Source organism: Galleria mellonella, unplaced genomic scaffold (assembly GCF_026898425.1).
Source record: "Galleria mellonella isolate WM207_F2 unplaced genomic scaffold, CSIRO_AGI_GalMel_v1 utg312, whole genome shotgun sequence".
In the NCBI taxonomy this organism is placed as follows: domain Eukaryota; kingdom Metazoa; phylum Arthropoda; class Insecta; order Lepidoptera; family Pyralidae; genus Galleria; species Galleria mellonella.
The window spans coordinates 9,964,989-9,991,593 of NW_026442074.1; the positions used below are offsets into that span (position 1 = coordinate 9,964,989).

Consider the following 26,605-nt stretch of genomic DNA (forward strand, 5'->3'; position numbering starts at 1 on the left):
AAAAGTCGTTTGCTTGGGAACCTCTGTCCCATTCGTGTTTCAACCGTAAAGCAGTTGTGTTTGCATGGCTGTGTTTTGATTTGAAGGGTGGGATATGGCGTGAATTTACAGGGTACAGAGTAATAACATCTGAGTCCTCAGGAATGGCAACGCATGGAACGTATCATGGACGAAACAGTATACTCTGTTATGTCCATGGTACTGTTCATGTCTATAGGCGACGGTTACCACTTTCCATCAGGTGGGCCGTCAGCTTTTTTGCCATTCTAAGTTGTATAAAAAAAAAAAAAACTATAAACCGATTTGTTTTTATCTGAAAGGATATACTTATAGATTGGTAACATAGACATTTTATTAAAATCGGTTCAGGAGCTTAGTTTTTAAATCAAAATAACTGGCTTTGTAACAAATGAAGTCGGTTTATCCCTTAAAAAGGCACAAATATATTTTTAGACCTATTATCACCCATTCTGGAGTGAATACGACCAACTTGGCCTTTCCTTATATACGCTTATGAGGTTAGTATGAGAGGCTATAAATTTTTACCTGTAAATATTCTGTTTTTACTGGTACAGTTTTTCCCCTGTATTTCGATGCTATTGATTTCTATTTTAAGCTTATTTAGGCTATGTTATTAACAATAACTGGCTCTTGTTGTTAAGATTAAATCCCTCGAAAGCCCTCATTGAGGAGGTTTCAGAAAATTACTCTAAAAAATCAATTCTTTTGAGTAAAAATATGTGCGTATTAACAAGGGGTGTCACTGGATTTTCTGGACTTTCTATCTTTATCACATACTCGCAATTTGTAAGATCTGAGCATTTTCCATTATTTGAAACTGGCGACTTGCTTGGTGGTTTTTTCTTTAAATAAAAAACAACCCATGATAGTTGCTTATAATGTAGATTCCTTTTGGTAAAATAATTATTAAAATAGTTTTTTTTTTTTTTGTGTTTATCCATTACAATTCTACCAGTGGGAGACTTAGTACAAAAATCGTTTGCTTAGATACCTCTGTACCATTCGTGTTCTTACCGTGAAGCAGTTGTTTGGATGGTTGTGTTTCGGTTTGAAGAGTGGGATATGGTGGTGTATTTACAGGGTAAAGAGAAATAACACCTGACTCCTCAGCAATGGCAACGCATGGGAGGTATCATGGGTAAAACAGGATACTCTGTTGTCTATGGCACTGTTCATGTCTATAGGCGACGGTTACCACTTTCCATCAGGTGGGCCGTCAGCTTATTTGCCATTCTAAGTTGTAAAAAAAATTGTAAATGGGTAAATCTTTTTAAGATAAAATTAAATAAATTATACTTTTCAGTCCTGTATTAACATTTTATTTCCTTAACTAATCTAGCCTATATACAATTAATTATTTACATATGAATATAAAAAGTCTCTGAGAACAACACTTGTTTATCTCTTTTCTTGCGCAGCATACTTCAGTCCTGTAATGGAATATACTTATAAATATATTTATACTGTAATGTATTAAAGCGCATTACAATAATACCTCGATTGGGGGAAAGGGATTGTTAGCAATAGAGTTTGACAGCCCTATTGCTAGCAATATGCCGTATTAGGTCGACCTCTACGTGGTTCCCCCTGGGAACCATCGTGAACAATTCTTGTTGAATTCGTCACGATGGGCCAACTGACCTGCATCATCCTTCACTGGTGCTCCGCCAGCGTATCCCGACAGCGCAGGCGGGGATACCATTCCATTATCACCCATGAATATATATATATATATATATATATATATATATATATATATATATATATATATGAAATCCATATATACGAAGTAACTATACTAATATATATATATATATATATATATAAAAAAAAATACTATAATAAGTGGCACAAAATTATACTAATCGCCTGGATCTCAAATAAGGATATACCATATTAGAAAGAGCCAGGTCAGGCAACGAACACCTGAGGGCACACCCGGGACAGAGCGAGACTTGAACCCGGGACCTCGTTACACAAAGCAATACGCCTTCCGGGACGCCACTAAGGTCGTCTAATCAATATACTACATATAAATATAATATACACTCCTCGCAAAAATTAAGGGAACATAAAAATTTTTGAAATTTTTGGGTGATTTTCAACAGGCTGTATTTCAGTGAAAAATAATCGTACAGGAAATTTAAAAAAAGGGTTTTGAAGCTTGAAAACTCTAGTTTTCAGATTTTTTGGTGAAAAAATTTTTGAGCTCCGGTTTCCATGCAATTCTTAAACAAAGCTGAAAATAAATTTTTTCTAAATTTTCTAGGTTTCGTTTTTCACTCTATGGGCATGGAAAAATTTTTTCGAGCTACTCCATTGTATAGGTCCCTTAGCGTGTTTATTCAGCTTCAAAAATCGCTTTGGATGGCTCAATTACGACCATTTGTCTCCGAGATATCGAACTTTGAATGCAAAAGCATCCTTTTCCATTCAACTGCTAATATCTCTGGAACTACTGGTCGCACAGCAAGCGGGCGCCGAGTTTCTTTATCTGCATAAAATTTTCTAGATTTTTTTCGATTCTTTTTTTGATAATGAATTTTTAAAAAACAAAAAATTGAGTAAAAAGTGAAAAACAAATGAAATTATTGATTTTTGAATGGATGAGGGTGAGTTTAAGGGACAAAAATCTTGTTCCCTTATTTTTTCCAAAATTTCAATCAATTGGTCCGGGAAAAACCGTTGAACCGATCGCTCCAGGGATTTAGGGGGTTCTTTAAGGAACAATAGACTGTAAAATTTTCCTCAAACCTTAGCTTTCCCGCCCATATTAGCGAAAATACAGCCAAGTAACCAAAAAAGGAGAAAAAGTCACTTTTTTCCACTTTTTTCAATTCAATGTTAGAGGTGGAAAAAAATTTTTTCTTCACTAACTCTTGACTGTGCTTAATTGGAAATTTTATGCAGATAAAGAAACTCGACGCCCGCTTGCTGTGCGACCAGTAGTTCCAGAGATATTAGCAGTTGAATGGAAAAGGATGCTTTTGCATTCAAAGTTCGATATCTCGGAGACAAATGGTCGTAATTGAGCCATCCAAAGCGATTTTTGAAGCTGAATAAACACGCTAAGAGACCTATACAATGGAGTAGCTCGAAAAAATTTTTCCATGCCCATAGAGTGAAAAACGAAACCTAAAAAATTTAGAAAAAAATTTATTTTCAGCTTTGTTTAAGAATTGCATGGAAACCGGAGCTCAAAATATTTTTTTACCAAAAAATCTGAAAACTAGAGTTTTCAAGCTTCAAAACCCTTTTTTTAAATTTCCTGTACGATTATTTTTCACTGAAATACAGCCTGTTGAAAATCACCCAAAATTTTTAAAAATTTTTATGTTCCCTTAATTTTTGCGAGGAGTGTATCATATATACCTAATCATTTTTCGGAGGCGGTGATGATGCCGAATCCTGTTCACTGTCACTAGACCATTCCCCCTCACTGTACTCCCTATTCTCTTTCTTCTTCTTCGCATTCCTCGTTTCCTGTTCATCATCCACCTCATCGGAAGACGTCTCATACCTTAAACTGTGCTGAGTCATATCGTCCATGTCTTGGAGCCCCAACTCTTTGGTTGGCGATGACGTTCTTAATTCTTTGAGAGTATTTGTCAAGTTTATGTTAAGTGCTGGTTCTTCCTCTATGCCAGTTTCACTCTTTCTCCTTTTGCTTCTTGAGGAACTTCGTTGTTTGTCCTTCTTGCGCTTCTTCTTTTTAGATCTAAAGTAAATAAAAAATTAACTGATCATTTATTTATAATTAGACACAGCAATTGACTAATTTCCAATTGTAAATTTGTGGGGGGAAGGGATTGTTAGCAATGGAGTTTGACAGCCCTATTGCTAGCAATATGCCCTATTAGATCGACCTCCACGCGGTTCCCCCTGGAAACCATCGTGACTAATTCTAGTGGAATTCATCACGATGGGCTAACTGACCTTTTCATTTTCACCAATCATCCCTCACTGGTGCCCCGCCAGTGTATACCGAAGCGGGGTCATCATTTCATTATCATCGATTAAAAAAAAACATGTATGTTGGGGGGAGAAAAAAGATTGTTAGTAATGGAGTCAAACTGCCTCCTTGCGAGTCTACCTTCACGCGTCCCCCCCCCCCCCCGGAAACTATCGCGGTTAATAATTGTTGAATTCGTCACGGTGGACCAACTGGCCTGTTTCATCCTCGTCTATGATTTCTCACTGGTGCCCAGCGTATACCGATAGCACGGGCGGGGTCACTATTTCATTTTCACCCATTAAAAAAACATGTATATTGGTGCAGTGTCACTTACCCATCGTAATCAGATTCCTCATTATCATCCGACGACCTGAAATAGAGTTAAATAGTTTAACTAAACGTCTATGTATTTTTAAAAGAATGACAATATCAAAATTTTTCTGCGCGCATCCTCGCATGCACCCTGTTAATTACTATTTATTTTTCTACAAATTTCAAAAGCTATATATATATATATATATATATATATATATATATATATATATATATATATATATATATATATATATATACGCCACATACTTTTTATATTATCAATCTTTGCATCTTTTTGACCCTTCTTCTTTTGTCTTCTACTCTATGGTATCTTACTTACCATCAGGTGGGCCGTATGCTTATTTGCCACCTCAGTAGAATAAAAAAAAAACTTTCGACTTCACCTAAATTATTTATTGTATTCGGTACAACCAAGTGAAATTAATTACTTTCTTCAACTCACTTGTATTTCCTACGCTTGCTTTTTCTATGAAACCTGTCCGAGCCGTCTTCGTAACCTGCAACGAAAAAAAATATTTATCAACGGTTTAACAAATATAAAAAGAAATTACTTATTTCCTTTTGAGACTTTTCCTTATTAATGGGTGCTCTATCATTTCCTGATAAATATTTTACTGAACTAGGTGTTATCCTGCGGAAGTCCATATCACTGGTTATTTGTTTAGAATTATTTTGTTTAATTCCGCTACCATTAGTATGTTTGTGACTGTCAACACTCGAAGACTGATCACCACCATTACTACCAGAGGTTTTTTTTATACAACTTAGAATGGCAAACAAACTGACGGTCCACCTGATGGAAAATGGTAACCGTCGCCTATAGACATAAGCAGTACCATGGACATAACAGAGTATACTATTTCGCCCATGATACCCCCCATGCGTTGCCATTCCTGAGGATTCAGGTGTTATTCCTCTGTACCCTGTAAATTCACGCCATATCCCACCCTTCAAACCAAAACACAGCTATGCAAACACAACTGCTTCACGGTAGAAACACGAATGGAACAGAGGTACCCAAGCAATCGACTTTTGTACAGTCTCCCTCTTGTCCACGCACGTTTTGCGACACGTGTTTCACCTTTAAACGTGTTATCTTCAGGCAAATTGTTAGATCGCTGCTCGGAGCCTAGTGTTAACCGTTTGGCGTCTAAACCGCGACTATCTGAACATGTTGATAATTCGAATCATATATAATTAGGATAATATAGTACCGTGTCTGTCGCGGTGTCGCCGCTTCTCTCTCCTTCTCCTTTTGTCCTCTTCGTCCGCCTTCTTCTTACGCAGTGATTCCAATGTGTCCACCTAAATCATGTTGCAATATATTAATCTTAGATAATATACTTACTAAATATAAACAAGTCGTACTTGTGATGTGCCGAGTCAAAATGATAAAAATACCAACTAGGCACTGGAGTATTGGATATGGAGAATCGAACCGAATATCGCATTCGAATACAGATTTCGAGTACTCGAATAGTTTATTACAAGTTTTAATTATCTTGTTTTATTTACTGTAACACAGGGCATAATGGCAAACTATATATTTTCCATTTTGTAAAATGTAAAAATTAAGTGAAGATAGAAATAAAGATTTATTATTATTATATATTAGATTTTTCTTTTTATCCTTTACTACCTTTTTGGCCGCCAAATTGTTTTTTTTATACATCTTAGAGTGGCAAACAAGCTGACGGCCCACCTGATGGAAAGTGGTAACCATCGCATATAGACATGAGCAGTACCATGAACATAACAAGGTGTATTGTTGTACACGTGGATTTCAAATTTAGAAAAACCAATGAATTAAACCACTTTTAGATGGTGTATCAAGAAAAAAGTTAAGTTTGACCTTCAGGAAGACGATTATAAAAACCAAATCCAATTTGGTGCAGTATGCGTGATGCATGAACATACAGACAGATAAAGCAAATTTCAAAAATTTACTGTTTTGTTGGACATCGCAAATTAAATAAATGATTGAACAATTATTTTTGCCGTGTGGTCCCGGCACAGAAAGAGCAATTCCATCCTTTCCTGTGAGTGACGTCAGAGGCGACTAAGGGAACAAGGATGAGCAGCAGCTTCTCTCTAAAAACATCATCAACAGCCTAACTGCGATTGCCAACCCGCCTGCCAAGCGTAGCAACTACTGGAACCCCCCCCCCTCCACTTATAGGGGAAGCCTATTTTCAGCACCGGACAGTTGACGGCTGATATGAATGAATATGTATGTACATTAATTATCTTCATTAAAGTGATTTAAAAAAAATTAATTAAAAAAATTACTCAAATTCAATGAAGTACTTGAATACCTATACAAGTATTCGAGCATTTTCTTGTTTGAATCTTTAGACTTGTGTCACAATTTGAATTCTTTTTTAAAGAATACTAAAATACTTACTTAAATAAAAAAAAAGTTCGACTCAGCATGTTACTAAGAAAACTTATCAGTTTTCATCATCATTAATAACTGACTGACTTCATAACTGACTCAATGTAAATTTATCATATTTCTAATTTACCATTGCGCTAGCGAGTGAAGAGGTGGGCAGGGCGGCGGCGGCCGGATCCACGCCGACTTTCTTTAGGAACTCGGCGGCGCGACGCCTTCTCTCCTGCTGTTTCGCTCGCTCGCCTTCCGTCTCACAATCAGCTATAAATACGTAATTACTATTATAAATATAACATTAATGAGCCTGACGAAATTTAGTATAAAATGTCACAGAGGAAGGACAAAGGCAAAATTTTTTTATACCGCCTCAAAAGTAATATTTTTCATTCCTAAAACTATTTTGGTAATTCTGTGTAACATGGTTAACAAGTCCTTGTATAAGTGTGTAGGTACTATAAATTGTTTTATTATTGTATTAATTATATATCCCACACCTTTGTACAAGTATAAATAAATAAATAAATGTACATTTGTGACATTGTATCAAAAAAAAATGTATTAAATGTATTACAAATTGCTAGCTACACCCTGGTAATTAATGCTCCTTTCCCCTCTGGGTTTGCTAGAAGAGAACTCTTGGAGTTGAGCTCGCCTGCTGTACAATCTTTATTCAAAATAATTAAAAAAAGAACGTGAAGTTTTTGTGCAATAAAATATAAATAAATAGGTTAGTGCTATAGTAATTTTATAAAAAAAATATCATCATCCTAATATCAGCCGTGGAGAAAGGGATTGTTAGTAATGGAGACAGAATCCTATTGCTAGCAATATACCCAACCAGGTCGACCACCTCGCGGTTCTCCCTGAAAACTATCATGGTTAATTCCTGATGAATTCATCATGATGGGCTAACTGGCCTGTTTTCATTCTCTTCTCATCACTCTTCACTGGTGCTCCGCCAGCGTATCCCGTTAGCGCAGGCGGGGTTACCATACCATTTTCACCCAGCAAAAAAAAACCAGCCGTTAACTGTTACTGCTGAGCAAACGATTCCCCCGTAAAGGTATAACATATAATTTTTATTGTGGCAAAAATCTTTTAAAAGAACTTAAATATTAAAACCAAAAATGTTTTTATTTCAATAAATCAGTACACTTCAACTAACCTTTCGTATCTGATTGATCTCCAGTCAAATCAATAAGGTCATCAGAATTGTCCTCCAAGGAAATAATCTCATTCTCCAATTCCTCTTTACTTATTCTCTGCCTCTTTTTCTCTTTATCGATCTCCCTTTCTTTTTCCCTTTCCCTTTCTCTCTTCTTCTCTTTTTCCACGCTTCTCCTATCCACTCTCCTGTCCTTTGTTTCCTCTCTTGATGTTGATTTAGAATGGTACTCCTTTTTTCTATCCTTATCTTTATCTCTATGCTTCTTCTTCTCTCGTCTAGGACTGGCCCGTTCCCTTTCTTTGTACTTTTCCTCTTTCTTCTCTTCTTTCTTTTCTTCTGGAGGGCGTGGTTCTTTTTTGACCTCATCAATTTCTTTAGAAGTATTATTTACTAATTCAGTCGGTACCGGTTTTTCTTCTTGCTTTGTTTCATTTGGTATTTCTTTCACTTCTACAATCGGTTCCGGTTTCGGTACCGGTGTTACAGTTTCAATGGGTGCGACGAGCTGCACCTCATTAATTTGTGTCGGTTCTATCTTGTATACCACAGGTGGTGGTATTACTATTGGGGATACTTGTGGTACTGACTTGGGAACATCCTTTGGCTCTTCAACTTTGTCCGTCTGTTGTTCTGAGTCATCGTCCGAACTCGATTCGTATGGGAGAGCAGGTTTTGGTAATATGGGATCGGGTTCTTTGAGCTTCTTTATGGAGAATGACACCGGTGCTGTAAAGAATATATTAATTAAATTTTTATTTATTTATTAAACTTTATTACACCTAGATAGTGTAAATGGCGGACTTAACACCATATGGCGTTATCTACCAGAAAAATTACATACCTACATATAATATTCATTTTATCTACATATATATGTATATATATAACAAAATGCATATATCAAAACACAACCAAAACCGCTGAATATAGAATCTTTAAATTTTGCAGATAGGTTCTTTATATAATATAAGTAACAAATAAAGGAATTTACAAAACTCCTTTCTTCACTACATAATATAAAACAAAGTATCTGTCGCTGTCTGTCCGTCCTTATGTATGCTTAAATCTTTAAAATTACTCAACGGATTTTGAAGCAGTTTTTTTTTTTAGTAAATAGAGTGATTCAAGAGGAAAGTTTATAGCTGTCATACATGCATAGTATTGTAGAGAAATACTGATAAATTTAGAGATTTCTAATGTGATGTCGTACATAAACACATTTTTTCGCTTACATTGCAAACTCTGGCTGAATCCTATGAGATAGGTTAAAATAATGTCGGGGGGCAAATAGAGATGGGCAATCCACCTGGGTGGGTTTAAAGTCTGGTGGATAAAAACCGGGTGTTTTGGGTTTATTGGGTTTAAACCCCATAAACACCCAAATTTTTGGGTGTTTATGATTTTGTACTTCATCATCGTCATCTCAGCCGCAAGACGTCCACTATACTGGACATAGACAATATTATTATGCAGCCTACAGAATAAAAAACTTTTAATTTGATTTTGAGTTTATTAAGAAAGAGATGAAAGTAAAATGTAAAACTACAGTCAATCACTGTCAGATTCAGAGTTATTACAAGCGATGAATTGTATAGGTTCGATAGGCTCTATTTCGTCTAAACTGTTATGTTCATTTACTTGCTCAATGAAAGCTTCTAAGGTATTTTCTTCATTAAACTGAATGTCCTCGCATTCAGCTTTATGTTTAAGATTCCAGTTATAACAAATGAATGAAATTTTTTCAGTTCTTTCAGTTGTAAGTCGATTTCTTTTGTTATTATGTATGTAGCCTTGGATACTAAAGGAACGCTCAGTGGCTGCCGAAGTACAGGGAGCTGATAGAATACGAATCGCTACTTTGCTTAACTCAGTGGAACCACAAATACCTTTCCACCATATTAGGGGCTCAATGCTATCTAATGAGCTCCATACAAATCCTCTGGCCCAAAAGTTTTCTTTAGCTTTATAACACGCCAAATCTGCCATTACATTTGACAAACTTAAGTGTTGGCTTAAATTGTAGATAAACTCCATACCCTTAAGTTCTTCCTCTTGAGTAAGTTCGACTCCTAGAGTCCTGGGGTCTAGAATATATGCTGCAAAATGTATTGGCCTCATTGCCATATTGCATCTTGAAGATACTGATGTTAGAATCTGCTGTTTGCTTTCTTCGCTCAATGTCGAAATCTCATTTAATGCAAAACGTATCTTAGCTTGTACATCTCTAAATGTAATGTATGTGCGATGCAAACGATTCTGGTCGCTCTCTAAGTAAAATATGCTTTCAGTGACTGGTTCCAAAATACTTATACATTCCCCTGTCTTCGTCCAGAAATCATCACTTAGAATTAAATCTTTAATATCTCTTGAAATTACCACATCTTCTCTAACTGTTAATATTTGCAAAGCTATCTTATTTGCTTTCAAACTTTTTAACGAAGTAACATGACTTCCCCATCTTGTAGCACAAGGCAATTTTAGTGTTTGTGTAGAATCTTCACCCTGCCTTGATTTTATCAACAAGGAACTTAATCGTTGACTCCTTTTAACAGTTTTTATTATATTTATGGCTTGCATAATAAACACAGTTACTTCTTGTATCTTTACAATATCTTGGCACAACAAGTTAAGGATATGTGCACAGCAACCGAGAGGAACAACATGTGGATATTTGAGTTTTGTTAATTCGAATGCCTTTTGTATATTTCTAGCGTTATCGCCAATAAGTACAAGAAACTTATTTGCTCCATACACTTTCATTACTTTTTCAACTTCTTGGCTAAGGTATTCACTAGTGTGAGGATTACTTTCTGTATTCAAACTTTTAACGTATGCAGGTTGAGGTTTTGATATAAGAAAGTTTATTATTCCTTCATTTCTTAAATTAGACCAGCCATCGCACTGAAGGTGTAAGTAACTACAAGCATTTAGTTCCTCATTTAACTCAAAACGCATTTCTCTATATATTTTATCTAAGTATTTTGTCGCTAAAGCTTTACGTGAAGGTATTTTAAATTTTGGTTGCAATTTTTCGAAAAATTGTATCCATAAAGGATGTTGCACCATCGATAATGGCGTCCCTGTTACAAATATAGCTCTCGCTAATTCTGTTTTTATATGATCATCGGTGTCTTGAAACTCAGCATTTATTGTAGTGTTAGCAGACGACGAGGGGCTTATAAAAGAATCATTTGTCTCTATCTCTGACAGTCCAGACATTTTGGTTTTGGACGAGCTATCTTTTATAAGTTTCATAGAGTCTTTTAATGTTTCTGGAGATTTTGGACAAGTGATAAGATGTTGAAGCATTTTGGCAGCATTACTGAATTTGTAGACCTTATTACAAAGCTTGCAAGAAACAGACTTGTTTGGTAAAGTACGGTAGTGCTCCCATATGCGTAAATCTTTAGGTCTCCCCATTGAACCTAAAAAAATGAACGATGATTAGTTGGTCTGACGAAAATTCAACAATAGAGTGCCTATTTTTTTACAATGATTATTTCTTGTTATTTACAATAAATTTATTAAAAAAATAATAAAATAAATACAAAAAACCTTTGTAAAATTACATCTCCTCGGAGGATTAAACGCAGACGCTAGTTTATTATCGTATTGTTCTGTATTTTTCTCAGCAACTTCTTTAATTCGATTAGGTACTTACGCATATTATGTTAAAAATAAATATCTAGTACACATCTTAGGCTATCCACCATTATTATCCAATGACGACTCTCAGCTAACTATGCACTATCATCCAAAATAAACGTGTATGGAAAATTTTATCCCAGTCGGTTGAGGATTGAGGATAATTGCATCAACATACGAACATACCTACATACTTTTATTTACATAACGCAAGCTAAATAAAAGCTTGTAATAATACATCTAATTTTAAGTTAAAATTGTTAAGTGATCATGATATAATTGTATCATTCAAAAATCCACTTACCTTTAATTATTTCTTGTTAAGTATAAATATTATTTCAAATCTGCTCCCTTAATATGCACTTTTTTACTGCTTTTCCTACCTAACACGTTACCAGGAAGTCACGTTACCAGAGTCAGAGTAATAGTGAACACGTTTGACAGTGATTGTCGTCGCCTCATATTCAGCGTCGACGAATAGGGGAATCCCCAGTCATAATGTATTGCATGCGTGGCGGTCTTACTTCAAATCCATAAACAAAGAGATAATTACAGAACTCGATACTAGATGGCGCTGTTTTTGTTTGAAGAAAGTTTGCGGGCTAAAATACATAGAATTTCATCAATGACTTCCACAAAGAACAACATTTCTGTTTTTTTCTAAGTCCGTATCTCTTCCGTATATTTCATAAGATATAAGCTTGGGCTACATTGTTATGCAACGTGATTTTGTCGCTGTCTTGCTAGCAGGGTTGACAGATATACGATTTAAATCGTACTCATACTATTATTTGTCTATTTTTTAATGTACGATCGTAAAGATTATGATCGTAATTCGCACAAAAACATACGACTTTTTGGTTACCTGGCAACATTTTTATTATGAAACGAACATGCTCACATCATCAGTCACATGCAACAATTTATTGGGGATTTCCCCTTCACATCTGGCAGTCCTGCTTGCTAGAATATAGGTAAGTCAGCCACAGTTACTGACGATCGATATTTAAAGGGTATTGTTTTTGTGCTAAATATTTCATAAAAACGTTATTTAATACTTTGTGGATTATTAATTTAGTTGATAATCACTGGAAGTAAAATGGATGCTAATTTGAGAGATCAAGATCTTCGTATAAAACAGTTAATAAAAGAAAATCTACGTAAGTACTCTTTTTATACCTAGGTAGGTAAGGTATAATAAACACAAAAGGTACTTAGATCGCGTGTGTTCGAAGCATTTATTCTAATAAATTTAATTTAAAATTGTAGAAAGAAAAAAATGTCTGCCAAGCCGTAGCCGAAGCCGATCTCCAAATATATTTGGCGATAGTGAGACCCAGTGTCCAGATGATTTACCCAGCGTCGTCGCAACAAAGAAAAAAACGAGGATAAAGTAAAAGAAAATTTACTGAAAGAAGAAACAAACTGTTCTAAATGCTTAATTTATGGAGAAGAGGATAAAAGAAATGAGTATTTCGGACTGTTAGTGGCTCAAGAATTTAAATATATACGGCCATGTGTGCGAACGAGGTGTTATGAAGAAATTTTAAAGTATCTACGGGAAGCAAAAGGCCAACATGTTGATCAACTGCAACATGAAAACACTGAAAATTAATTACTTTCATTTTATTATATATAGATTTTTAAAATTTCCTGAAATATTATTAGTTAACGTTTTATTTAATATTGTAGAATTGATCAATACAATTTATAAAAATAATTTATTGGTATTACTTACATATTTTCAAAAAAATACGTAAAAACCTATTTTTTTGGGTGATTATGGGAGTTTATGGGTGTTTATTGGGTTTTTACCAAAGCACCGGGTTTAAACCCGGTGCTTTGCCCATCTGTAGGGGCAAATAATGCGGCGGTATTTAGTATCAGTATTACACCCGTGCGAAGCCGGGGCAGGTCACCAGTATTCTCTAAAAGGGCTAAACGGGAATTGAATATTCGTATGAAATTTCATCAATGATTTTAAATTTAGACTCATGATTCAAAACAAAAATTACAAGAAATCGAAGAAAACGCGAACAAAGTCGTGGGAAAATGATATTCTATTATAATACATACCAGAAGATTTGTTCTGCTTCCGTTCCCTGCTCTTGCCATTCACGTCTATTCCTCTCTTCTCCTGCATTAGTCTTTTATAATAGGGGTGATACACGTTGTCAGGCTCTAGAAACGTGAATCGTGGATCATTCTTCGACCGGACTATCTCGGCGAACTCGTCGCCATTCCGTGCAACATACGCCGCCATCTTGTCGATCACTAGTTGAACGTCCTCAGGAGGTTTCACTATGGCAGGCTCCTTGCTATCAGTCGAGGAAGTATCATCGAAATCTGTATAAAATAATACATTTTATTTGTTTTTTTTTTTTTTAATTTTACCAAATTTAAACAATATTTATAATAATTTTAACTTAAATAAATAAAAAATTTTGTTCATATTGACGTCTGTACAATATAGATTTCACTATGTTAATAAATTGTTTTTTTTTTTTATTTTAAAAATAGGTTTAGGGAATGACGCATTAGAATCGACCTCAATGTCCGTATTTTAACACTTACCAGAAACGTCACTGTCCGAATCTGTATCATAATTCTTCATAAGACTGAGGCCGGTGGACTTGAGCGGCGCTGGCGGTGTCTCTTTCTTCGGGTCGGGCGGCGCGTGCGCAGCCATGTACTGCTGGTAGTACGCCGCGTACTGCTGCCGGTACTGCTCTTGTGACATTTGTAGATTTGCGGGCGTCGAGGTTACTGTAGTAAAACAAGATTTCGATTAATAAAGAAAAAAATAATAACAAATATAGTGCCTTATTAGGCACTATACTTTTTTTTTTATTTATTCTTTATTGTTTATATTACAAAAAATGATTGGTCGAAAAGGCAGACTTAATGCTATAAAGTATTCTCTCCCAGTTAACCTTTGGAAAAGCAGAATATATTACTAAAATTATAAATGGAAACTTAGAAAGTTTAAACATTAAAAAACTTTCTTAATCCTTACGAAGATGTAGTCTTACATATTATATCTTTGTAAGGCCCAATGTACATTACATTGCAAATAACACTCGGAACTCTGGCCCACACTTAAAATATAAAACGTTTTCTAAACGCCCAGTGTACAATATGATATACAGTGTGCATTGTACAGCCAAGATTTAAGAATTTTGATTTTCAATTCGATAATTTTATTGATTTATTTTTAACAAAATATTTAAGATTTATTATTTTTTAAAAAAATATGTTCACTTTTTAAATGTCTAAAGCCCGTGAAAACGTCGGTGCGGGCTCTGCGAACTGTAGCCCGCAGTGTGAGACGAGACGCTGTGACGTAATGCGCCGTACTGTTACGGGGCAGGTCAGGACTCAGTTTTTTAAACTAACCTTCAATAAACACTATTATTAATTTGAATAATTACAGAGAAATGGAAAACAGGAATGTTCGCGGCGATAGTACAACTCAATCAGTAATTCAATAGTGTTGACGGCAATGTACGGTGTAAGCAGTTTTATTACTTAACGCATTTTCCAATACCCTATAATGGATTATCGTCAGGAATTCGTTTCAGTCAGAAATTTAGAATATCAAAAACATTAGGACAAAATTTTGAACTAAAACAAAATAAATTATTATTTTCTCAAACATGCTTGGAAATGTGAGCATTATTTTGACAATCTTCTTAGAGATAAATCAAAATTGCCGTACTGGCCAAATAGACGCGTATCTGTCTTATTTTATATAATATTTCGTTTATATAATATTTTATATATATAATATTTGATTTATGAACTGGACGCTTCAGATTTTATCAAATTATATTCTTGGACTAACGACAATAGGTGCGAAATACTCGCTACCGTTGGACGAAAACGCTGATCTACTATAAAATTAGAAGCTGTAGACTACTGATAACATATGATCAGTTGCGAGTTTGATTTCCTCGTAATAATGACGTACGTGTCTACATCCCACATGTATTGTGACTGCATGGTTTCTGTTTATTTTAATAACTATGAATGGACCTTTCCACGCAAGTGATAAGGCCTTATTTTGCTTATGGTGGCATCGAACGTACATTATGCCGCCGGTGTTGTATGTAATTGGCTTGGTACGTGAATCATAGTAGGTTTTGATTTTTTCTTGGAAGACTGAATATTTTGAAGGGCCTTTTGGGAGCGACTTAGTACTCGAATATAGTTTATATGTATTGGTATCAAGTGTACTCGACACTTCTAGATAAATATGTTCTTTTTTTTTATTTTATTTATAGGACCCAATAAACAGTCGCGGTTGCGCTATCGGGATACGCTCGCTTCTGCCGGGTTTGGGTTTAGGACTGAGGTGGAGAACGGTTATGGGTTTACAAGTTTTATTTATCTTATTTTAATTAGGTAAGTTTTGCATGTTTATTTAGTTTGGTATGTATGTTTGTTTAGTTGTTGTATATTTTGCTTAGAAGGCGACAGATCGGATTGGTAATCAGACTGCTTACTTTGAATTACTATTAAACTAATCATTATTTTCACAGAACACTTGATAGGTAGTTAATGACGGCATCGAAAGCGACGGTGGCACGTAGGAAATATGATGCGTTGCTCAATTATTATGAACTTTATGTCTTTCATTATTGAATTCCATTTTACGACAGTCTCAAATATCATGTCTGCCATTTTTGCAATATCTACAAAAATCCTGGGAACGGGAGTGCGGTTGAGACATCGAAGGTTCAAATTCCGGTTGGTTTGTACGATATTGAATAATTGGATATTTGAATTTGGATGAATATTCAAATTTGGAATGTCCCGTTTTATTACACAGACTACAGACGGAGACTACCAGAGGGAGACTTTGTATAAAAGTCAATTGCTTGGGTACCTCTGTCCCATTCGTGTTTCAACCGTGAAACAGTTGTGTTTGCATGGCTGTGTTTCGGTTTAAAGGGTGGTATATGGCGTGAATTTACACGGTACAGAGGAATAACATCTGAATCCTCAGGAATGGCAACGCATGGGGGGTATCATGGGCGAAAAAGTATACTCTGTTATCTATGGTACTGTTCATGTTTATAGGCGACGGTTACTACTTTCCATCAAGTAGACCGTTAGCTTGTAGCCATTATAAGTTGCATAAAAAAAGTATACAGTTTTACAAACAGAAAATAAAGCTCGAAATGGGTAAAAAAGTTGGATTGTTTTTGACAAAACGTTTGTACTATGATTACATAGAGATAGATCTAGATTATATAGATAGAGCATCGAGCTTCAAAAACAGGTCAACTTTTTGTCAGCTAATTGTCAAATTAGCTAATTCGTTATTTTTTTTAATGTTCTATATACTTACGTACACAATGTATCTTGACGTATCTATATTTAATTATTTAATGAATAAAAATATTTTTTACGCATTAAAATGGTACAGAATTTGTAAGACAAAATAAATATAGAAGTTATAAAAGAATCACTCATAAATTAATAATCACGCAAAATTATATGAAAAAGTTGACCCGCTTTTCTCGAAGCATTTGTATAGTGACACTCTCACTATAAAATCTAAGATAAATAATAACTTAAATATCCCATGCCTGATCATTTTACAGTCCGGCACGTTTTTTCTTTCTAATAATCTTTTTTTTTTATTTTTTTTATACAACTTAGAACGGCAAACAAGCTGACGGCCCATCTGATGGAAAGTGGTAACCGTCGCCTGTAGACATGAGCAGTACCATGGACATAACAGAGTATACCGTTTTGCCCATGATACCTCCCATGCGTTGTCATTCCTGAGAACTCAGATGTTATTCCTCTGTTCCCAGTAAATTCACGCCATACCCTACCCTTCAAACAGAAACACAGCCATGCAAACACAACTGCTTCACGGTTGAAACACGAATGGGACAGAGGTACCCAAGCAATCGACTTTTGTACAAAGTCTCCCTCTGGTAATAAGCCTTATATATAAAATTTTTCTTAATAAAACTTTTAAATTTGGTGAAAATTAGATAAATAATCATGTACCTTTTTTTATCTTGAAATCCCGCGTAAACTAACTAGAACTGTTATAACTTTATTTGCGTTTAAAACAAATCATTTCACAATACGCCACCGTACACGCGTGCGAGTGAACTAGATGCACGTTCTGCCTGCGACGTCTGTTGCTTGCGAGCACCGACTGATTTAGCTCTTTATAGGACGCGGGCCATCAGTCATCGTCAGTCAGCCATCATCAGTCAGTCAGTCATCGTCATTCATTAACCTTATTACAATGTAGGTTCTGGGGGGAAGGGATTGTTAGTAATGCGGATTACCAGTCCCATTGCTAGCAATATACCCTATCAGATCAACCTCTACGTGGTCCCCCTGGAAACTATCGTGCTGAATTCCAGGTGTATTCATCACGATGGGCTGACTGACCTGCCTTTTCATTCTCACATCATGCCTCACTGGTGCCCCGCCAGCGTATACCATTAGCGCAGGCGGGGTTACCATTCCAATATTGAAAAAAAAATTTAGGTTCTATCTAGGTTCTACCAATAGATGTTACTCTTTCACACAAAAACTACTAAATGGATTTGAATAAAATTTAATAGATGGGCAGGTTACAACCTAATTTAGCACATAAGATACTTTATGTACTTATTCACGCGAGTAAAGTCGCGGAATACAAGTAATTAAAATAATATATATATATATATATATATATATATATATATATATATATATACACATACATATATACATGTATACATATATATATATATATATATATATATATATGTATATATATATATATATATATATTAATAATATTATTTTTATTTAGTTCACTGTTCACTGATGGACATAAGCCTTCCTCATAAGCGGAGTTTTGCCAGTAGTTGCCACGCTTGGCAGGCGAGTTGACAACCGCAGTTAGGCTTTTAAATATTACAAATATATAAAATACATAATATACATGTATGTTACGTATTTTATTTAGTATTATAAGTATTTTGATACACATACATAAGGTATGCATTTGATTATTTACATATGTTTTATTAACGTGACCGTTTTTTTTTTGTTTTATTACATACACTTCTTGCACCAAATGGCTACTATTTTTTCTTTCCTTCTCTACCAAAACAAAGGTCTACAAAGGTTGTCTGGAAGATATTGCTTTAACGATAAAACCTGCTTTTGTACTTTATAAGTACATAATATTTGTTTTATTATTTGTATTATCTTTTTGTATTATTATTTAAATAATGTAATCAATAATTAATAAATACGCGACGTGCTGAAGAAGGGCCAAATTAAAAGTACCCGTAACCGGCGAGCGTGTATGAAAAGATTGATGAATGTGGAAGAAGCGAAAGAGGTTTGTTTGAATCGAAGCATTTGGCGTTCCATTGTTTCTGCCTACCTTAATGGGAGACAGGCGTGACAGATATGTATGTATGTATGTATAATTAATAAATAGACAAACCATGGTGGTTCTCATCACCAGCTCTGTTATACATGACTGGGGCGCGAGATATCTCCGCGTTGGACCTAGGCGGTAACGGTTCAGTCCCGGGAGGCGCCACTTCTCCCGGCGCCAACTCCGGGGTATATGCCTCGTCTAGGGTTGCCTCCCCTCGCATTTTCGATATCAGCATGGTGTAATCACAGTCTGCTGACGGTTTGTAGTGTATGCTTGGTATTGATGGTGCCTGGAATTAAATTTGTTCGTAAATTTCGTTACAAATATTACACAGCGCCATCTAGTTATAAACCAAAAAGACATTAGTAAAAGTGTTTCTATTTTTTTTTAATGGATGATAATGGAATGGTAACCCCGCCTGCGTTATCGGTATGCACTGGTGGGGCACCAGAGAGGGATGATAAGTGGGGATGAAAGCAGGTCAGTTAACTCATCGTGGCGAATTCCACTATGATTTCCAGGGGGAACCACGTGGACTGCGACACGACCGTTACACGTAAGTTAAACCGGTAGTTATTTAATTAAATTCTTGGATTATATAGATAGAGCATCGAGTATCAAAAACGGGTCATCTTTTTGTCAGTTAATTGTCAAATTAACTGACTCGTCTTTTTTATCAGTTTTACTTACACAGAAAATGTATTTTGACTTATTATTGAATAAATAAAATGAGCGTTTACACATTAAAAAAAAATGCAGAAATTATAAAACAAAATAAATATAGAAGCTATAAAGGAATCACTCGTAACTATTTATCACGCAAAATTATATGAAAAAGTTGACTAGTTTTTCTCGAAGCATTACTATGGAGACACTATCTATATAATCTATTCAAATATTGTATAAATATTTTATTAATATTAATGTAATAATTATAGCTATAAACTAAACAGTTTTTATTATGAGTACTAGAAAACTATGAACAAATGGACATACATCTTTATAATTAAAGAGAAAATATTTGTTTGTTTGCAATGGATAAATTCGAAATATACTTAACCGATTAAAAAAAATCTTTCACCTATAGAAAGCTGCATTATCAGTAACATGTGTATACTATTAAAAAAAAAGATCCTTACAAAAATTACAATAATGTAAATTAGAGTAAAAAGTATCTACATATGAAATTATACATTTAATGTATTACGACTGAAGACTAACTTACAGATTCAATAACTGTTGCCAAACTAGGGTGTAAATACTCTTCAGGTTCATGTTTTTCTGTAACAAACAATTAATATATCAATCAATCTACTAACCAATTAATCAATCTACTAACCAATCAATCAATCTACTAACCAATCAATCAATCTACCAACCAATCAATCAATCTACCAACCAATCAATCAATCTATATATTATGTAACTTTCTTATGGGATTTCATCCTCACACGCTTGAATCTAAATGGTCACGTACAGTGCGGTTTCAGAGACATTTTTATCCACGAACACTCAGGCTGTTGAATGAGGTCCATGCCAAAGTTTTCCCTAGAGACTACAATACGGAGTTCTTCAAAAAATTATGGTTTCTTCAGGGCCAGTAATGCACATGACACCTCTAGAATTGCAGGCGTCCATAAGCTACAGTAACGGTTTACTATCAGACATACTGTACACTTGTTTGCCACCTTTGTGGTACAAAAAAAGATGTTTCTGATGTATAAATTATTATTGTTACTATTAATTTATTCAAATTACAAAGTACAGTGGCATTACACCCATGGTGTGTGTCAATGAACAATATATTTCGTAATATTCATGACTATAGATGACAATTACCACTTCCCATCACGTAGGCTGTAAGCTCGATTACAATAAATTATACACTCCTCGCAAAAATTAAGGGAACATAAAAATTTTTGAAATTTTTGGGTGATTTTCAACAGGCTGTATTTCAGTGAAAAATAATCGTACAGGAAATTTAAAAAAAGGGTTTTGAAGCTTGAAAACTCTAGTTTTCAGATTTTTTGGTAAAAAAATTTTTTGAGCTCCAGTCCCTTAAACTCACCCTAATCCATTCAAAAATAAATAATTTCATTTGTTTTTCACTTTTTACTCAATTTTTTGTTTTTTAAAAATTCATTATCAAAAAAAAAATCGAAAAAAATGAAGAAAATTTTATGCAGATAAAGAAACTCGGCGCCCGCTTGCTGTGCGACCAGTAGTTCCAGAGATATTAGCAGTTGAAAGGAAAAGGATGCTTTTGCATTCAAAGTTCGATATCTCGGAGACAAATGGTCGTAATTGAGCCATCCAAAGCGATTTTTGAAGCTGAATAAACACGCTAAGAGACCTATACAATGGAATAGCTCGAAAAATTTTTCCATGCCCATAGAGTGAAAAACGAAACCTAGAAAATTTAGAAAAAAATTATTTTCAGCTTTGTTTAAGAATTGCATGGAAACTGGAGCTCAAAAAATTTTTTTACCAAAAAATCTGAAAACTAGAGTTTTCAAGCTTCAAAACCCTTTTTTTAAATTTCCTGTACGATTATTTTTCACTGAAATACAGCCTGTTGAAAATCACCCAAAAATTTCAAAAATTTTTATGTTCCCTTAATTTTTGCGAGGAGTGTATATAAAAAAAATATAATTGTATATAAAAAATCTTTATTATAAAAAAAACTAGTGATCCTTTTTTTATTATACAACTTAGAATGGCAAACAAGCTGACGGTCCACCTGATGGAAAGTGGTTATCATCGCCTATAGACATGAGCAGTACCATGGACATAACAGAGTATACTGTTTCGCCCATGATACCCCTCATGCGTTGCCACTCCTGAGGACTCAGATGCTATTCCTCTGTACCCTGTAAATTCTCGCCACATTCCATCCTTCAAACCGAAACACAGCCGTGCAAACACAACTGCTTCACAATAGAAACACGAATGGAACAGAGGTACCCAAGCAATCGACTTTTATACAAAGTCTCCGTCTGATGATACTGTCTGATAATTCGAGAGCTAGTAGTTGATTATATATTTAAAAAAATTAAAATGTATTATTAAGGTAACCTTCAATAACTTCCACTTTCTTCTCTGGCCACTTCTCAGCTTTCACCAATGCTATCAGAGCTGTGTAGTACGGATGCAACACAGAGTCTTTGTTGAGGAATTTGAACTGCGGATTGTCGCCCTGCTTCGTCTTGATTAGTATCTCCATTTGAACTCCTTGGAGAGCAATGAACTTGGCGGTCTTCTCTATTATTGCATTTTGCTTCATGGACTCTGGCTGTTGAATGGTTTATTATTAAATATATCTTACTTAAAGAAATATTATATAATTTAAAATATAGATATTTTCAACTTTTAAAAAAATCAATTTATTCTCAATTTGACAGTATTATTTTGTGTAGATGTCATACAAATCTGACAAAGTCTATATGATATGATATGACCAAGCTAAAGTGGCAATGAGCAGGTCATATAACTCAAAGAATCAACAACAAATGGGGAAGAAAGTTCTTGAGTGGCGAGCCAGTACAGGCAATCACAGAGTAGGACGACCCCCGCTAGATGGTGTGACGACCTTAAACGCATTGCAGGGAATCAGTGGATGCTAGTCGTTCAAGATCATTCCTTTTGACAGTCTATGGGGGAGGCCAATGTTCAGCCATGGACAGATAATGGCTGATATGAAGATGATGAAACTTTTAAAATTGAAATAAATTGCCATCTACCAACATTACTACACCCTAGAAATAGGGTATTTGTAATAATAAATAAATATGTAAATTTATATGTAGATAGATACTCTTTAGTGTTTCATTCAAAAGATTACAATAATAAACTTATTATAAACACAAACAAAACAATTACAATAAAATATTACATAAAAAAAACCAATGAGCCTTACTGCTAAAAGCGATCTCTTCCAAGTAACCTTTAAATGGAGAAAAGTAATTATAAACAGTTTGACTTGATGCACGTTTTTCTCTATTCGTTTTTTTAAATACACATAGAGATATAATACATACAATAATGTGAATATATAAATGCACATTTTAACATATTTAAATAAAACCATATATACATATAAATATGTAAATACATATGCATAAAGATACATATACATACATATGTAGTCACAAAAATAAAAAGAATGTGAGTATGCCAATCAAATACAAATTACAAATATGACAACTTGTTCAGATACAAGTCCTTGACTTTCGTTATATACAGCATGTTTAAAATATTAAATGTGTAGTATCCTTAAAACATCTCCATTATTGATTGATGTATGTGTTTATGATTGAAAACTATTGTTAACAAACCAATATATACTTATATATCATATACATGTACTGTAATTAATTTATAATGTTATTTTTATGTTATATTTCAAATGTTGTTATTATAATTGTTATAATTTGTTTTATTAATTTAACAATTACAATGTAAATATTGACTTGCCATTGTGTGACCAAAAGTGTTACATTGTTTAATAAAGAAAAATGAATACCAGTTACTTACTAGCACCATGTCTGCTGGCAGCAGCGCTCGGAATGTAGGCGTCGGCACGAACGGCTCATCGACCTCGACGGGCTGCGGCGGCTGTGCAGGCTCCGCTGTTGATTCATAATTGAAGCCCACCTGGCCGTAACCAGCTGCGTGGAGACGCTTCAGCTCCTCTTCTGTTTCAGAAGATTGCATGGATATTTAGTAATAATTGACTATAGCAGTCAGTTTATCTGATTCATATTATTATTATTGTACCACCACGTAAGCACAGTTAAGATGTCACCTTCCAATACTTAAGATTTATTGTACTATATTACATTTTCTATCATTAAACTTTAAACTTAAGACTATAAATATATTGTATTAAAGTAAAAAAATAAATTATATTAGCATTTTGGCCTGCTTTTTTTCTCATATTCAGATGTATAAACACACAAGGGTTAAACTTATATAAAAAAAAAATATATTAACCTATTTCATATCCTTTAAGACACTGTCATTATATTTATAAAGATAGTTTGACATAATTAGTTTTAAGATAGTATTTTCAACTAGGTAAAAAGTTTGTTGAACATTACAAATAAATGTAAATTTGTAATCCTAATAATAATAATATAATATTATTTATGTTACTGTATTGCACTTGAATTATTCACTTGTCGTTGTATATTTTTATTTATAGCAATAAAGAGTTAAATAATAATTATTATTATTATAAATGCAAATGTAAGTTTGTTTGTTTGTTACCCTTTTATACTATACCATAGAGATGATTATAGGCTACTTTTTTCCCAGTCAGTGAACATTTAAGTCACACAAAGATGCAGGTAAAAGTTAGTGAAACATGACATAAATTTTTTTGGTATTGGTCAATAAAAAAATTTGTTTTCAATTACTATTTCCAATTTAGTTTATAATTGATGGAATTATGAGGTAACAAAGAAAAAAATTCAATCAAATTGGTTAACCTTCTTTTTGAAGCTAGTTGAAAAGTACTATGCTATGAATAATTGTTTTATGTAAGCAATTGTGTATCCATGAGGCCTGTGAAGATCCCAGGAAGCTTCAGTGCTTCTGGGCGGAGCTAGGTTGGCTATACTAGCCATGACTCATATGCACAATGGCCCAAATGAGAGGCTAAGTGTGGAAAATAGAGTCCTATTTACATTACAAGCAATTGTGTAAAATGTAAATAGGACTCTATTTTCCGCGCTTAGCCTCTCATTTGGGCCGTTGAGCATATAAGCAATTGTATAAATTAAACTGTGTTGAATATACCTTTGTACATTTCCTCTTCATCCTCATCTGTATGCAAAGCTCTATATCGCTCTTCATCGCAAAGCTGTTCCACCTCCAACTCATTCCTTGTAAGCTCAATGCGCCAATCGTAACCCCCAGGGGGGGCCTCCAATGTAGACAGGTCGTGTAGAGCTCCCCTCGCATCATACCTGTACACATAAAATCATGTTTAAGTCTGTGCACCTTATTGTTGATGACAATTTGAATTATCATGTTTTTTCATATAACAATGTGAGATTATTCTTTAAAATATAATGTAAAAAGATAAATTTATATAAATAAGAGTTAATTAATATTGCATATAGAAATATATATCACAAATATGAAAGATGGTAAAAATGTTTGCATGTTCATTCCTTAATCATGTGTAAACTCATGGGTTAATAGATTTGTTTGAAATTTGGTATACAAATAGACAGATAGATATTTTAATTTACTATATAACTTTGAACCTAATTTATACAGTTAAATCTGGAGTATATATTTAATAATTTGTACCTACATTATTTACTGTTATTAATACAAAATATAATGCCAAAAAATAATGTTAATTGCAGTTTTCAAATTAAAACTACCTATTTAGTTTGGAAAGAATTAACCTAAAATCCTAACAAATATTATTACTAAATTTTGGAAAAGAATTTATATGGACGATTTTGTTTCCTAGATAAGTATTAACTTTTAGATTTTTACACTTTATGTTTTATAAGAGATGGGAATTAATGACACGACAGTGCTACGTAAGTCTACTAATACACAGCTAGTGTAACCTGGTAGAAAAGTCAATATAATTAAGTCAAGATAAATTATCATAGTTTACCTAACTGATCCCATTAATTTCCAGCTCTTATAAAACATAGATACAGATTCTTTAGTAGGTGTTACCCTTTGTATCAGTTACGGTTATATTATTATATAATTATGAATAATTATCACAAAAACAAGCATAATAATATAACCATGTTTCAATATCTTAATGCAAAATATCTAGGCATGAGTTCAGACACAAAATGCTGAATATTCAAGGATACCGTTCCAAATTATACATACCACCAAGGTTCGTCACCATAACATAATGTGCAGCGCGACAGCCCGGCACACGAAGTCTTTTCCACCGGCTGCCTCAAACATCCTCTGCGAAAATCTTAAATATCTTCTAAAAATTTAGTATTTCCTGGCCGTTTAATTTACTTTAATAATTTTTAGCGCCACAGTTAGCAGTCTTATAGTAAAAAACGGTTCGAACCTGTCGATTTTCAACGTTTCATCCCCCATCCACGGAATGAGGTGCTTTCCTTGATCAATGTGCAGTGCTTTTTCGTTGTCCCTGAATAATTTGCACGAGTAGCCGAACACAAATAGGTCTTCTTTCTTCTCTTTAAATTCGCTTTTACGTAAAATACCAGAATCACTGTGACTTGCAGTCCATTTTACCGACATTTTGATATTGAAATTTAGTCAACAACATAAAATATATATAATTTAATAAATAAAATAAATTTGATTTTTATGGTGATGTCAACTCGCGTCGATCACGTACAGATTACAGAGAGCCATAGTCTCTTTAATCTGTGACACAAAACTATAAGGACGATTCTGAGATGCCATTTCTTTAAAGTTTATATTTTATTTTAATAATTTCAAAAAATTAGGTACTCTTCATAAACTAAAATTAGAATAATTATTATTTGCAATAATTATTACTATCATTATATCATCTACATATCTAAATCTATTAGAAAATAAGCTCATATTTATCTTTGTAGTAATGATTTTGCTGTGATATCAAATTGAAATTTTAATGATAGTTCGAAAAACGGCGCCTCAAAATCGATCGACTCCTATGTTTAA

The 26,605-nt window shown here is 34.1% G+C and overlaps 2 protein-coding genes across 4 annotated transcripts; both read right to left on the bottom strand.

Annotated features, from left to right (window-relative positions):
* Positions 1 to 1,317: 1,317 nt before the first annotated feature.
* LOC113514647 (protein suppressor of white apricot-like) lies at positions 1,318 to 26,313 on the bottom strand. 3 transcript variants are annotated; one of them, XM_052895955.1, is made up of 16 exons: positions 26,001 to 26,141; positions 25,805 to 25,898; positions 24,734 to 24,903; positions 23,468 to 23,628; positions 22,010 to 22,226; positions 20,160 to 20,215; positions 18,998 to 19,223; positions 14,095 to 14,286; positions 13,597 to 13,866; positions 7,873 to 8,601; positions 6,838 to 6,968; positions 5,527 to 5,617; positions 4,755 to 4,809; positions 4,311 to 4,346; positions 3,394 to 3,739; positions 1,318 to 1,451 (listed from the first exon to the last, which is right to left on the bottom strand). In XM_052895955.1, exons 3-15 carry the CDS (start codon positions 24,741 to 24,743, stop codon positions 3,394 to 3,396), a joined length of 2,520 nt encoding a protein of 839 aa, XP_052751915.1. In that variant the 5' UTR covers positions 24,744 to 24,903; positions 25,805 to 25,898; positions 26,001 to 26,141; the 3' UTR covers positions 1,318 to 1,451. The 3 variants fall into 3 exon arrangements, with proteins under 3 accessions (XP_052751915.1, XP_052751913.1, XP_052751914.1); XM_052895953.1 differs by lacking the exon at positions 25,805 to 25,898 and having other exon boundaries at positions 26,001 to 26,313; XM_052895954.1 differs by having other exon boundaries at positions 25,805 to 26,137.
* Positions 9,184 to 12,749, bottom strand: LOC128200935 (uncharacterized). The gene is made up of 2 exons (XM_052895957.1): positions 11,825 to 12,749; positions 9,184 to 11,300 (listed from the first exon to the last, which is right to left on the bottom strand). The coding sequence occupies exon 2, from the start codon at positions 11,293 to 11,295 to the stop codon at positions 9,424 to 9,426; it is 1,872 nt and encodes a 623-aa protein (XP_052751917.1). The 5' UTR covers positions 11,296 to 11,300; positions 11,825 to 12,749; the 3' UTR covers positions 9,184 to 9,423.
* Positions 26,314 to 26,605: the final 292 nt, after the last annotated feature.